The sequence below is a fragment of the Oncorhynchus mykiss genome, chromosome 10 (assembly GCF_057628025.1).
Source record: "Oncorhynchus mykiss isolate SJ-2025 chromosome 10, ASM5762802v1, whole genome shotgun sequence".
Lineage (NCBI taxonomy): Eukaryota > Metazoa > Chordata > Actinopteri > Salmoniformes > Salmonidae > Oncorhynchus > Oncorhynchus mykiss.
In genome coordinates this window covers 67,632,066-67,647,500 of record NC_143031.1, presented here as the reverse complement: position 1 = coordinate 67,647,500, position 15,435 = coordinate 67,632,066, and the positions used below count along the sequence as shown (strand labels likewise).

Sequence of the window (15,435 nt, the reverse complement as noted above, 5' to 3'; positions counted from 1 at the left end):
CTGGAACGGAGCGAATGGAATGGCATCAAACGCATGGAAACCAAGTGTCTGATGCATTTGACGCCATTTCACTCATTCTGCTCCAGCCATTAACCCGAGCCCATCCTCCTCAATAAAGGTGCCACCAACCTCCTGTGTTTTACTCCTTCCTCTCTCACTGATTCCTTCTCTCACTGCATGGCAGCTGAATACAAAAGACAATAAAACAATCACATAAAAAGTGTATATGAACTTGAAACAATGACTAAAAAGGCACAGTACTGAGTTGAAGGCGTTGCAAAAAGCATTCATTACTAGGCCGACCACAATCAGGATCCGTGTAGTGAAAGGACTATTGCCACACACTGTTTCTCCATAGAGTCTATACCACAGTACATTTGACGCAGATTTTAAGATGTTACGTTCTAAAAAAGTTTAACTTGTGCATTTATTGTTACTTGTCTTTTGTTTATGCTGAAATGGTAAATAAATTCAGCATTTCCTGTTTTTTGCAGTCACCTTGGTGGAGGTGTTGCTTTCTTGTTGTCAATGTGGTCGGTTGATGACGTTGCTTTGACATTGGCATGAATAGAAGAAGCCTACAGTGCGGCTGGGTAACAGAATGTCCTTCCCTGCGATGGGGAAGTGTCCTTTGTCACCGGCAGTACAGCAAGAGGACGGTTGAGAGAGAGAATTGACTGACTCCGTGACTAGCCTAGAGGAGACAGACAGACAGGGAGAGGTCATGCGACTACAGTACAGGACATGTTCATACAATCAATAGAATAACATCCTTCATCGGAAGGAGTGACGTGATGTTTTAACATTCGTTTGGTTGTCACACCAGACCCTCTGTCCTACAGTATGTAACTCACAAAGGTCCTTGGGAAGGAATGAGAAGGATGTCATTTCACAATCAGCTGGCATGTTGATCCTCTAGTCTACACCAAACTGTCAATAAATCCCCCATTGGAAACAACAGATATTTACAGTTGATTTGTATGTACTTACAGTAGGTCTACAATAGGGTATGCTGTCTACAGCAGTGGAGGCTGGTGGGAGGAGCTATAGGAGGACGGGCTCATTGTAATGGCTGGACTGGAATACATGGAAAGGAGTCAAAAATGTGGTTTCCATGTTTGATGTGTTTTAAACAGTTCCATTTATTCCATTCCAGCCATCACAATGAGCCCGTCCTCCTATAGCTCCTCCCACCAGCCTCCACTGGTCTACAGTAGGCCTGCCCTACACAGTTAACTGAGAGTAGTCTATGACCCTCCACCCTTATGGCACGCTGCAAACCCACAGAACCCTGGGGGGAAAAAGCTGTGTGTGAATGACGTGAGCTCACAGCTAGTCTAATGGACCTTGACCCTCCCAGCCTTTCTGAGAGAGAGAACAAGGGGCCATCCCTACGCCCTGTTGCGCCACACTTCCATGCATGCCTGTGGTAATCGCTAACAGATGTCAGAACTCTTCCTGCTTCAGAGGGTTAGAAGGTTACGATGGGTACAGAGGAGGACTAGGGGACAGAGTTCAGCAGTCACTGTGTGTGTGTGTGTGTGTGTGTGTGCCCTTATGTCAGTAAGTGAGGCATGTGTTTGTGCAGTCATGTGTATATTTCTGTGCGTGTGAGTGTGTGTGTCAGAGAGATAATAGAAGCATGTGTGGGAGTATGTGAGACTCTGTCTCGCTTTGTATCTGTATTTGTGTGTGTGTGTGTGTGTGTGTGTGTGTGTGTGTGTGTGTGTGTGTGTGTGTGTGTGTGTGTGTGTGTGTGTGTGTGTGTGTGTGTGGCCACCATGTATCAAAACAAGGTATGCAGGGGGAACAGAAATGACTGTTGTGGTGGGCCGGGCGACTGCAGGCTGACTTCGGTCGTCAGTTGAGCAGTGTTTCCTCCGACTGGCTTCCGGGTTAGGCGGGCGGTTGTTAAGAAATGTGGTTTGGCGGATCATGTTTCGGAGGATGCATGACTCGACCTTCGCCTCTCCCGAGCCTGTTATGGAGTTGCAGCGATGAGACAATATCGTAATTGGATCGCAAATGGATATCATAAAATTGGGGAGAAAAACAGGGTAGAATACAAAGTACAAAAAAAACAGAAATGCCTGTTGCTAAATTGGGCTCCCGAGTGGCGCAGTGGTCTAAGACACTGCATCTCAGTGCAAGAAGGGTCACTGCAATCCCTGGTTCGAATCCAGGCTGCATTACATCTGGCTGTGGTTGGGAGTCCCATAAGGCGGCACACAATTGTCCCAGCGTCGTCTGGGTTTGGCCGTCATTGTAAATAAGAATTTGTTCTTATTAACTGATTTTCCTAGTTAAATTAAGGATCAATACCTGCATGAGTATGTACACTACCATTCAAAAGTTTGGGGTCACTTAGAAATGTCCTTGTTTTTAAAATAAAAACACATTCTTTGTCCATTAAAATAACATCTAATTGATCAGAAATACAGTGTAGACATTGTTAATGTTGTAAATTACTATTGTAGCTGGAAACAGCAGATTTTTTATGGAATATCTGCATAGGCGTACAGAGGCCCATTATCAGCAACCGTCACTCCTGTGTTCCAATGGCACATTGTGTTAGCTAATCCAAATGTATCATTTTAAAAGGCTAATTGATCACTAGAAAACCCTTCTGCAATTACAGTGCCTTGCGAAAGTATTCGGCCCCCTTGAACTTTGCGACCTTTTGCCACATTTCAGGCTTCAAACATAAAGATATAAAACTGTATTTTTTTGTGAAGAATCAACAACAAGTGGGACACAATCATGAAGTGGAACGACATTTATTGGATATTTCAAACTTTTTTAACATATCAAAAACTGAAAAATTGGGCGTGCAAAATTATTCAGCCCCCTTAAGTTAATACTTTGTAGCGCCACCTTTTGCTGCGATTACAGCTGTCGCTTGGGGTATGTCTCTATCAGTTTTGCACATCGAGAGACTGACATTTTTTTCCATTCCTCCTTGCAATACAGCTCGAGCTCAGTGAGGTTGGATGGAGAGCATTTGTGAACAGCAGTTTTCAGTTCTTTTCACAGATTCTCGATTGGATTCAGGTCTGGACTTTGACTTGGCCATTCTAACACCTGGATATGTTTATTTTTGAACCATTCCATTGTAGATTTTGCTTTATGTTTTGGATCATTGTCTTGTTGGAAGACAAATCTCCGTCCCAGTCTCAGGTCTTTTGCAGACTCCATCAGGTTTTCTTCCAGAATGGTCCTGTATTTGGCTCCATCCATCTTCCCATCAATTTTAACCATCTTCCCTGTCCCTGCTGAAGAAAAGCAGGCCCAAACCATGATGCTGCCACCCCCATGTTTGACAGTGGGGATGGTGTGTTCAGGGTGATGAGCTGTGTTGCTTTTACGCCAAACATAACGTCTTCCAAAAAGTTGAATTTTGGTTTCATCTGACCAGAGCACCTTCTTCCACATGTTTGGTGTGTCTCCCAGGTGGCTTGTGGCAAACTTTAAACGACACTTTTTATGGCTATCTTTAAGAAATGTCTTTCTTCTTGCCACTCTTCCATAAAGGCCAGATTTGTGCAATATACGACTGATTGTTGTCCTATGGACAGAGTCTCCCACCTCAGCTGTAGATCTCTGCAGTTTATCCAGAGTGATCATGGGCCTCTTGGCTGCATCTCTGATCAGTCTTCTCCTTGTATGAGCTGAAGGTTTAGAGGGACGGCCAGGTCTTGGTAGATTTGCAGTGGTCTGATACTCCTTCCATTTCAATATTATCGCTTGCACAGTGCTCCTTGGGATGTTTAAAGCTTGGGAAATATTTTTGTATCCAAATCCGGCTATAAAATTCTTCACAACAGTATCTCGGACCTGCCTGGTGTGTTCCTTGTTCTTCATGATGCTCTCTGCGCTTTTAACGGACCTCTGAGACTATCACAGTGCAGGTGCATTTATACGGAGACTTGATTACACACAGGTGGATAGTATTTATTATCATTAGTCATTTAGGTCAACATTGGATCATTCAGAGATCCTCACTGAACTTCTGGAGAGAGTTTGCTGCACTGAAAGTAAAGGGGCTGAATAATTTTGCACGCCCAATTTTTCAGTTTTTGATTTGTTAAAAAAGTTAGAAATATCCAATAAATGTTGTTCCACTTCATGATTGTGTCCCACTTGTTGTTGATTCTTCACAAAAAAATAGTTTTATATCTTTATGTTTGAAGCCTGAAATGTGGCAAAAGGTCGCAAAGTTCAAGGGGGCCGAATACTTTCGCAAGGCACTGTATGTTAGAAAACTGTTGTTCTGATTAAAGAAGCAATACAACTGGCCTTCTTTAGACGAGTTGAGTATCTGGAGCATCAACATTTGTGGGCTCGATTACAGGCTGAAAATGGCCAGAAACAAAGACCTTCTGAAACTTGTCACTATATTCTTGTTCTGAGAAATGAAGGCTATTCCATGCTAGAAATTGCCAAGAAACTGAAGATCTTGTACAACGCTGTGTACTACTCCCTTCACAGAACAGCGCAAACTGGCTCCAACCAGAATAGAAAAACGAGTGGGAGGCCCAAGTGCACAACTGAGCAAGAGGACAAGTACATTAGAGTGTCTAGTTTGAGAAACAGACGCCTCACAAGTTCTCAACTGGCAGCTTTATTAATAGTACCTGCAGGTTGGTGGAACCTTAATTGGGGAGGACGGGCTCTTGGTAATGACTAGAGCGGAATAAGTGGAATGGTATCAAATACATCAAACAAGAGGCAAAACTTTCAATGGGGACAGAGGGGACATGTCCCCCCCACATTCTGAAATTGCATTTTTGTTCCCCCGAGATGTATCATTGGAATCTGATACAAAATGGATGCCTCCAAGAGGTTGGGTAGGCTGTTTGGAGTGTTTATCCGATAGGATTATAAAAATATATATATTAAAAAAATGTCCCTCCCACTTCTAAAACAAAAGTTGCACCACTGCATCAAACATGTTGTTTTCAAGTGTTTGATGCCATTCCATTTGCTCCCTTGGAGACATTATTATGAGCCGTCCTCCCCTCAGCAGCCTCCACTGACCAAGGCCTGCATTTATAAAGTGTCACAGAGTACATGTGCTGATCTAGGATCAGGTCTCCTCATCCATGTCCATCTTATTAATTATGATCTAAAAGGCTAAACTGATCCTAGATCCTTTCTCTTAATCAAATGATAGACTGTTGAGTTTCATGTTACAGTAACAGCAGGACAGGTCAACCCACGTCAACAGCAGCAGGTCATGTTATTATGTCACCAGGACAACACATTATGTCATCACCAGGCTGTCTGTCCTCCCTCCCTGTTCCTGAGTTGCATTGATGGGTGTGACTGACGCATTCGCCAGTCACCACCTTGGACTCTATTCAATCCGTATTACAGATATTCAGCGTTAAAGCGTGATTGAAATGTAAATGCAATATTCCGCGTTATCGTAGACTACGTTCACGGTAAACGCTGCCTATGTCGGCTCAATCGGGAATTACCTTTACATTTATATCGCGCAATCTGTAACGATTCAGTGATGCAGATTGAATAGAGACCATTATCTTATCCTGCAGCGTTGCTACATAATCAGCAGTACAGTAGAGTTGACTACTATAGTGTTAGTAAATAACAGGTGTATGTTTACCATGATCTCATGTTAGATCCCTTGTCCAGAGTCCATTCGAACTCCACCTAAAAAACAAATTGACAACTCATGTGACGAATACAATATCCCTGTATAAATCCCAAACAATATGGACATTTACAGTCTACGAATAGCTTTCCTATCAGTATGTACTTAGATATTTAAAGTGCACATATAAAAGTAATTGACTCCAGTCTTGTCCACGTATGAACGCTATCGCCACACTTGCAGTGGTTCAGTAATAAAGTATACAATGGCGCCCTCTATTGGAGAAAAGTTATACTCAACCAACCTGTTTTCACAGCAGCATTTATCAGGGAAAGGCATGTGATTACAAATGTCCAAATTTCAATTACAAAACAGGAGTGAGTAGTCAACAGAGTTTACAACAGACAGATCTTCTTATTGTGAACCAAGAGTAGTCTAATGCTTGGAGAACAAGGACGACCATTGCCAACTAACATACAAGATATACAGCCTCAGCTCAGATTGTTCCAGTTATACATGACTTTCAAAGATAGTTATTAGTGGGCTGCTATACATTTTATTTTGGGGTTTTAAGATGACTCACCATCTTTATTCATCCACTGTTCCAGGTCTTCCATCTCCAGCTCCAACACAGAGGGGACATCATCCTCAAACATGGGCCTGGAAAACAGCCAACATCGTCAGCCCCTCATATTACTGTTTTGACATTCGAAAAATGACAAAATAAAGGGACTAAAATAAAGGGAGTGTAGAGGGGGGGGGGGGGGGATACAAACATCCACTGTTGAGGTATAAAGACAATCCAAAACAGTTGAGGGGTTTCTCACACGGTGTACTGGTCTCAAATGTAACTCCTTAGGAATATGCTGTTTTTCACTGATTTCCACCCAAAACTGTTAGTATTTGAATAAGCACTGTCCTTCCCTCCAATAGAGTTTGACATGATTTTCTACTCGAGGCCATTTGAGTGGTAGTATTGCTGATTCTCACAGGAGGGCGCTCTCGTCATTGATTATAGTTTTCTGTCAATGCTCATCATGGACACATGATTGGCTTAAAGAGAGAGAGAGAGAGAGAGAGAGCATTCATGTGCAGTGTAAAGATTTGACAGGAGATCGTTTTTGGCGGTTATTTCCTTTATGTTAGTCTTTCTCTTACACTAAAGATACCTTAGTCATACCGTACATTCTTACGTGGAGGCTGGTTACCAGGGACAAAGTGTCATGTCATAGCAGGAGGAACTTGAGCTTTGCCATATTTCTACTGAAATGCTCTTTCATAAGCTCTCAGGCTAATGTGTAAACACTTAGATTCACACATGACTATATACTTTATGTCAGATATGACATGTGTGAAACAACTTTTTGAGGAAAAGAGCACGCACGCACACAGGGTTTCTCCACGCATCGCGCAGACAGAAACAAACATCTTTCTGGTAAGAAGAGGGGCGGGGGCGTATGCCTTATGACTAACGCGACATGGTGTGATGAAAGAAACATACAGGAACTCAAATCCTTCTGTTCACCTGATTTAGAATTCCTCACAATCAAATGTAGACCGCATTATCTACCAAGAGAATTCTCTTTGATTATAATCACAGCCGTATATATCCCCCCCCAAGCAGACACATCGATGACTCTGAACGAACTTTATTTAACTCTTTGCAAACTGGAAACCATTCATCCGGAGGCTGCATTCATTGTAGCTGGGGATTTTAACAAGGCTAATCTGAAAACAAGACTCCCTAAATTTTATCAGCATATCGATTGCGCAACCAGGGGTGGAAAGACCTTGGATCATTGTTACTCTAACTTCCGCGACGCATATAAGGCCCTGCCCCGCCCCCCTTTCAGAAAAGCTGACCACGACTCCATTTTGTTGATCCCTGCCTACAGACAGAAACTAAAACAAGAGGCTCCCACGCTGAGGTCTGTCCAACGCTGGTCCTACCAAGCTGACTCCACACTCCAAGACTGCTTCCACCACGCGGACTGGGACATGTTTCGTATTGCGTCAGACAACAACATTGACGAATACGCTGATTCGGTGTGCGAGTTCATTAGAACGTGCGTTGAAGATGTCGTTCCCATAGCAACGATTAAAACATTCCCAAACCAGAAACCGTGGATTGATGGCAGCATTCGCGTGAAACTGAAAGCGCGAACCACTGCTTTTAATCAGGGCAAGGTGTCTGGTAACATGACCGAATACAAACAGTGCAGCTATTCCCTCCGCAAGGCTATCAAACAAGCTAAGCGTCAGTACAGAGACGAAGTAGAATCTCAATTCAACGGCTCAGACACAAGAGGCATGTGGCAGGGTCTACAGTCAATCACGGACTACAGGAAGAAATCCAGCCCAGTCACGGACCAGGATGTCCTGCTCCCAGGCAGACTAAATAACTTTTTTGCCCGCTTTGAGGACAATACAGTGCCACTGACACGGCCTGCAACGAAAACATGCGGTCTCTCCTTCACTGCAGCCGAGGTGAGTAAGACATTTAAACGTGTTAACCCTAGCAAGGCTGCAGGCCCAGACGGCATCCCCAGCCGCGCCCTCAGAGCATGCGCAGACCAGCTGGCCGGTGTGTTTACGGACATATTCAATCAATCCCTATACCAGTCTGCTGTTCCCACATGCTTCAAGAGGGCCACCATTGTTCCTGTTCCCAAGAAAGCTAAGGTAACTGAGCTAAACGACTACCGCCCCGTAGCACTCACTTCCGTCATCATGAAGTGCTTTGAGAGACTAGTCAAGGACCATATCACCTCCACCCTACCTGACACCCTAGACCCACTCCAATTTGCTTACCGCCCAAATAGGTCCACAGACGATGCAATCTCAACCACACTGCACACCGCCCTAACCCATCTGGACAAGAGGAATACCTATGTGAGAATGCTGTTCATTGACTACAGCTCGGCATTCAACACCATAGTACCCTCCAAGCTCGTCATCAAGCTCGAGACCCTGGGTCTCAACCCCGCCCTGTGCAACTGGGTACTGGACTTCCTGACGGGCCGCCCCCAGGTGGTGAGGGTAGGCAACAACATCTCCTCCCCGCTGATCCTCAACACTGGGGCCCCACAAGGGTGCGTTCTGAGCCCTCTCCTGTACTCCCTGTTCACCCACGACTGCGTGGCCACGCACGCCTCCAACTCAATCATCAAGTTTGCGGATGACACGACAGTGGTAGGCTTGATTACCAACAACGACGAGACGGCCTACAGGGAGGAGGTGAGGGCCCTCGGAGTGTGGTGTCAGGAAAATAACCTCACACTCAACGTCAACAAAACTAAGGAGATGATTGTGGACTTCAGGAAACAGCAGAGGGAACACCCCCCTATCCACATCGATGGAACAGTAGTGGAGAGGGTAGCAAGTTTTAAGTTCCTCGGCATACACATCACAGACAAACTGAATTGGTCCACACACACAGACAGCATTGTGAAGAAGGCGCAGCAGCGCCTCTTCAACCTCAGGAGGCTGAAGAAATTCGGCTTGTCACCAAAAGCACTCACAAACTTCTACAGATGCACAATCGAGAGCATCCTGGCGGGCTGTATCACCGCCTGGTACGGCAACTGCTCCGCCCTCAACCGTAAGGCTCTCCAGAGGGTGGTGAGGTCTGCACAACGCATCACCGGGGGCAAACTACCTGCCCTCCAGGACACCTACACCACCCGATGTCACAGGAAGGCCATAAAGATCATCAAGGACATCAACCACCCGAGCCACTGCCTGTTCACCCCGCTATCATCCAGAAGGCGAGGTCAGTACAGCTGCATCAAAGCTGGGACCGAGAGACTGAAAAACAGCTTCTATCTCAAGGCCATCAGACTGTTAAACAGCCACCACTAACATTGAGTGGCTGCTGCCAACACACTGACACTGACTCAACTCCAGCCACTTTAATAATGGGAATTGATGGGAAATGATGTAAATATATCACTAGCCACTTTAAACAATGCTACCTTATATAATGTTACTTACCCTACATTATTCATCTCATATGCATACGTATATACTGTACTCTATATCATCGACTGTATCCTTATGTAATACATGTATCACTAGCCACTTTAACTATGCCACTTTGTTTACATACTCATCTCATATGTATATACTGTACTCGATACCATCTACTGTATCTTGCCTATGCTGCTCTGTACCATCACTCATTCATATATCCTTATGTACATATTCTTTATCCCCTTACACTGTGTACAAGACAGTAGTTTTGGAATTGTTAGTTAGATTACTTGTTGGTTATTACTGCATTGTCGGAACTAGAAGCACAAGCATTTCGCTACACTCGCATTAACATCTGCTAACCATGTGTATGTGACAAATAAAATTTGATTTGATTTGATTTGATTTGACACACACACACACACACACACACACACACACACACACACACACACACACAGAGAGAGAGACACACACACACAGAGCACACACACACACACGCCTGTTTCAAACTCCTCAACGTCTTTCTTTCTAAACAGGAAATAACAAACAGAGGCGAGAAAGGGTGAGGTCAAAATCCTACGAAGGGAAACAGATTTACTGCCATATACTAATTTAAGTGCCTGCAACTTGAAATGTATAGAGAGCACAGTCAAGAGCAGTAGCCTAGATACAGTGCATTCGGAAAGTATTCAGACCCCTTTACTTTTTACACATTTTGTTATGTTACAGCCTTATTCTAAAAGGGATTAAATTGTTTTGTCCCTTCATCAATCTGCACACAACACCCCATAATGACAAAGTAAAAACTGTTTTTTAGACATCTTTGCAAATGTATAAAACAGTACTTTGTTGAAACACCTTTGGCAGTGATTACAGCCTTGAGTCTTTTTGGGTATGACGCTACAAGCTTGGCACAACTGTATTTGGGGATTTTTAGGTCTCTCCAGAGATATTCGATCGGGTTTAAGTCCGGGCTCTGGCTGGGCCACTCAAGGACATTCAGACTTGTCCCGAAGCCACTCCTGCATTGTCTTGGCTGTGCGCTTAGGGTCATTGTCCGTGCGCTTAGGGTCATTGTCCTGTTGGAAGGTGAAACCTTTGCCCCAGTCTGAGGTCCTGAGCACTCTGCGCAGGTTTTTATCAAGGATCTCTCTGTACTTTGCTCCGTTCATCTTTCCCTCGATCCTGACTAGTCTTCCAGTCCCTGCCGCTGAAAAACATCCCCACAGCATGATGTTGCCACCACCATGCTTCACCGTAGGGATGGTGCCAGGTTTCCTCCAGACGTGACACTTAGCATTCAGGCCAAAGAGTTCAATCTTGGTTTCATCAGACCAGAGAATCCTTTTTATTATGGTCTGAGAGTCCTATAGGTACTGTTTGGCAAACTCCAAATGGGCTGTCATGTGCCTTTTACTGAGGAGTGACTTCTGTCTGGCCACTCTACCATAAAGGCCTGGTTGGTGGAGTGCTGCAGACATGGATGTTCTTCTGGAAACTTCTCCCATCTCCACAGATAAACTATGGAGCTCTGTCAGAGTGACTATCGGGTTCTTGGTCACCTCCCTGACATTGGCCCTTCTCCCCTGATTGCTCAGTTTGGCCGAGCGGCCAGCTCTAGGAAGAGTCTTGGTGGATCCAAACCTCTTCCATTTAAGAATCTATTTGGTGTTTTTTTTAGGTTTACAGTTTTGGATCCTTGTGTACTAGGCAGTAAGTGAAACTCACTACACATTAGCACTGTTTACATAATTTATTTCTGTTGTGTTCTTGTGGACCTTCAATGCCTTTCCAAATCATGTCCAATCAATTGAGTTTACCACAGGTGGACTCCAATCAAGTTGTAGAAACATCTCAAGGATGATCAATGGAAACAGGATGCACCTGAGCTCGATTTCGAGTCTCATAGCAAAGGGGCTGAATACTTATGTAAATAAGGTATTTCTGTTTTTTGCAAAAATGTCTAAAAACCTGTCTTCACCTTCTCATTGTGTGGTATTGATTGTAGATTGATGAGGGAAATAATTTTATATTTTAGAATAAGGCTGTAATGTAACAAAATGTGGAAAAAGTCAAGGGGTCTGAATACTTTCCGAATGCACTGTAGTACTCATACTTACATTGGAACTTTTTCTGTGTCATCGCTACCATGCAAATATTTATCCTCTTCTACGTTATCTGGAATAGGAAACCATAATTATAGCCAACATTGTGCACCATCTAAGAAAGTCATGTCAAAGTACATTAACAATATCCACTCATACATTGTATACTGTATTGTGGTTGAGTACACAACTGTAAGCCTACACAATATTCTAAATAAGTATGCACAAAGCTAAACATACCCCAACTCAGAGCTGTTGTTCACGTCATAGTGTTGTAAAGTACCCATGCAATGAAAAGGTACGACTGAATTGTGCAGTACATCTAGTCACAAGCAGATCTGTCATGGTGTATGAGAATGGGGTCATGTCACTTCTCATCACGTGGACATATTTCCAGCTATAGCACAGTTCTCATGACTTACCAGAATTGCTCTTTCCTTTCCGATTCCATCTGCGGTTGATTATGACTACTCCCACTACCATGGCGATTATCACGACCACCAGCACAACAGGAACCAGGACGAAGGTGAGACTCAGACTGTCCTCCAGTGGTACTTCAGAGGATTTGAGATTATCCTCCCCTGGAAGAGGAACCATCGTGGTGGGAAACTGAGCGTGCCGCTATAGATGTAACACCGGCTTGTCTGCAATGTTTCTGCAATTATTTTCACCATCTCAATCATCGTTTCTAACACACGGTTTTCTTAAACACTCCATCCGTTTTGTAGTTTGTGTTCAATCAATCAATCAAATCAACCAAGTTTATTTTATAAAGCCCCTTTTACATCAGCAGTTGTTACAAAGTGCTGATGTGCGGATGTAATATACCTTCTAAATTGACACCTGGACTGAACCCAGAACCAGCGTCAGCTTCAGTCTCATATCCCTCTGAAATGACATAAAATGAAATAAAACACCAGAGGGCCTTTTTGTTGTTGCCATGCAAGGCTCTGATGGAAATCAGGTAATGGAATTGTGTTATGGAGACAGGTGTAATCTCACCTGAAGGACTCTCAGATGATAGGTATGAGTCTGGTGTAGGGGTAGCATCACTTACAGGTGGGATCACTGGGGACATTGAGAAAAGCATCAACACAAGCACAACTAATCCCAAACCCGTTGGAAAGGGGCAGTTATGAGCTATTGCCACCAGGTTGTGTTGGAGGAGCATGCGCATGGGGGGAGCAGACAACAGCTAAAGCTCACCTGAGAACCCGGCATCATTTTCTGTTTGTGTTTCTTCAACAGTACTTGTGTCCGCATCACCCTGGCAGAACACTGCAATGAATGAAAGAGTCCATGGTTAAGCAACATAGGGCCAGGAGTTCTTCATTATAACACGACCTGACCTCAAGCCTACGGTATAACAAGAGCCAATAGTTTTCCCGGGTCACTTGGCCACTAAAGAAATCATCACCCTAGTTTTATGCAATTTAGAATATTGGGGATTCATAAAAAAACCCACGAAAGACTCCGCTATGTGCAAACTACACTGAGTCAGACAGTGTGATACTGTTTCCCAGAAAAATGAGTTTAAACAGTCATCAGATCTTTGGATATGAATCATTTTGGGCCTGTCAGTAGTGTACCTGGTTGAGAGCTATGACCTTAATCATGTTTAACTAAATGGGCCTATGTATCATACACTCTTCCAAAAAAAGGGTTCCAAAAGCGTTCTTCAGCTGTCCCCATAGGCAAACCCTTTTTGGTTTCAGGTAGAACCCTTTTTGGTTACAGGTAGTACCCCTTTGGGGTCCATGTAGAACCCTCTGTAGCTGGAACCAAAAGTGTTCTACTTGGAACCAAAAAGGGTTCTTCAAAGGGTTCTCCTATGGGGACAGCCTGATAACCCTTTAAGGTTCTAGATAGCACCTTTCTTTGTGTAGGTTAACCCCGGACATTCCAAGGACCATCACAGACACATCTTACTGTAAATGTTTGGGCATGTACAGTGTAAAAATGAATGTGTTGAGGAGACATGGACATGGCATTAAAAACCCTTCCAAATGAACGTATCCCTTGGTTACCAGCCAGTGGATACAGTGATAAAGGCAAGGCACATGCAGTATACTGGCAGTATACTCTATGACTCTTTCAACTCAAAAGAAGTATCACACAGATGGAGATAACGTGCACCACAGAGGGAACAAACTGTGCCATTAGAACCTGGGTAATGCCATTGCGAAAATGTTTCTGTTAATGCTTTTCCTACCGACAAAACACAATGTTCTCGTTCTTTTGGTGAAGATGGGTCTTTTGAAATGAAACAGGAACATCAACGTTTCACTGTGTTTATAGCTGATTCTTATCGTTCGTAACTAACTACCTGTTGCAAGAAGGGATGTGAACTCAGCCTCTTTCACAACTGACATGCGACAGAGATGTACAAAGACAATAACATCCGTTTGAATAGAAGTGAACAAGCTCTCGGAGAGCTACTCAAATATTCAACTTCAGAAAGCATTGTGAAGCCACTCAAAGGCACATGTAACCAACCGTACAGCAGTGATTACTCAGGTACAGTGTGTGAGACCTACTGGATAGAATACCATGTAGTCAAAAGGCCTAGAGCTTTCACTATCTCTTCGTAAAACATGTCCACACATATTTCAGCAGCCACCACCCGCAAATATCAACCACATTTCAGCAGACTATTACACTATCAGGCAAACTAAAAAAAAAAGAAGAACAGGAAGGACACCAATAGAAAACAGACAAGTAATGAAAGTGAGTGAATGTAGGAGAGTAGAGAAAGCCATGAAAGCTCTGTTTCCAATGAGCAGTAAGGGCAAATCATCTTTCCAATCCACAGTCCACACCTACCAGTCCCCGCCAGGCAGGCTGTCAAAGCCAGCAGCAACATGATCGACGATGGGGTCATTTCCCTGTGGCCTCTCCTCCCTCTCATCCTTGTGTTACCATGGACAGGAGCAGCAGCAGACATAGTGACATTGTGTGGTGGTGGTGCCCATTTCCTTCTGCCTACTAATGTCTGTCACGGCATCCTACTTCCTGATTCAGGGCTGCTTTTGACTCACCTAGAGACTCACCGAGAGGAGGAGGAGAGAGAGAATGAGAGAGAGGGCGAGAGGGAGGGAGGGAGGGGAGAGAGAGAGAGAATGAGAGAGGGTGAGGGAGGGAGGGAGGGAGGGGAGAGAGAGAATGAGAGAGGGTGAGGGAGGGAAGGAGGGAGGGAGGGAGGGAGGGAGGGAGGGAGGGAGGGAGGGAGGGAGGGAGGGAGGGAGGGAGGGAGGGAGAGAGAGAGAGAGAGAGAAACCTAAAGAGTACACAGCCACATAGCTACACACACCCAGCTGGATCACTCTTGCGGATGTGATGCAATTAACTGTGTGCTTGTAGCCACAAGCCTGGCAGCTCCAATGCTCTCTGCTGAAGCAAATTCCTCCCAGTTAAGGTATTCAAGCACTCGGGGCATACCAAAGAGAAGACAAGAGCATAGCAAACTTACTAAATGGGGGATAGGAAAATGTTTTGCTTAGTTACATTCAGTAAGGAGCAGCTGGTAGTTGTTCTCTGTTACACGGGTCTCCTGAAGGACCAGGTAAACTTCTGTTTGGGTTTGAATTCAAACTGCTAACAGGGTCAGAACTGAGCTCTGAACGTTGTATACTGTACTATCTATGGATATGTCGTTATACCTCATTAACCTTCCCCCATAACCTTATCCACCTATCCCATAAAGCATAGCCCCGGCCATGACGAGTTTAGACATGATGTCAC

General features: G+C 44.3%; 1 protein-coding gene across 2 annotated transcripts in view; it reads right to left on the bottom strand.

Annotated features, from left to right (window-relative positions):
* Window positions 1–14,809, bottom strand: part of LOC110534507 (uncharacterized) — a 16,429-nt gene extending 1,620 nt beyond the window's left edge. The window contains exons 1-9 of one of the 2 annotated variants that reach the window (XM_021619385.3): window positions 14,518–14,809; window positions 12,901–12,972; window positions 12,697–12,762; window positions 12,523–12,582; window positions 12,117–12,275; window positions 11,710–11,767; window positions 6,198–6,274; window positions 5,627–5,673; window positions 1–694 (exon numbers count right to left, since the gene is read on the bottom strand). The exon at window positions 1–694 is cut by the window's left edge and continues 1,620 nt beyond it. In XM_021619385.3, coding sequence (XP_021475060.3) covers window positions 5,639–5,673; window positions 6,198–6,274; window positions 11,710–11,767; window positions 12,117–12,275; window positions 12,523–12,582; window positions 12,697–12,762; window positions 12,901–12,972; window positions 14,518–14,638 — 648 coding nt within the window. In that variant the 5' untranslated portion in view covers window positions 14,639–14,809 and the 3' untranslated portion in view covers window positions 1–694; window positions 5,627–5,638. The remainder of the gene's footprint in view (window positions 695–5,626; window positions 5,674–6,197; window positions 6,275–11,709; window positions 11,768–12,116; window positions 12,276–12,522; window positions 12,583–12,696; window positions 12,763–12,900; window positions 12,973–14,517) is intronic. The other variant, XM_090187600.1, reaches the window with a different exon arrangement.
* Window positions 14,810–15,435: the final 626 nt, after the last annotated feature.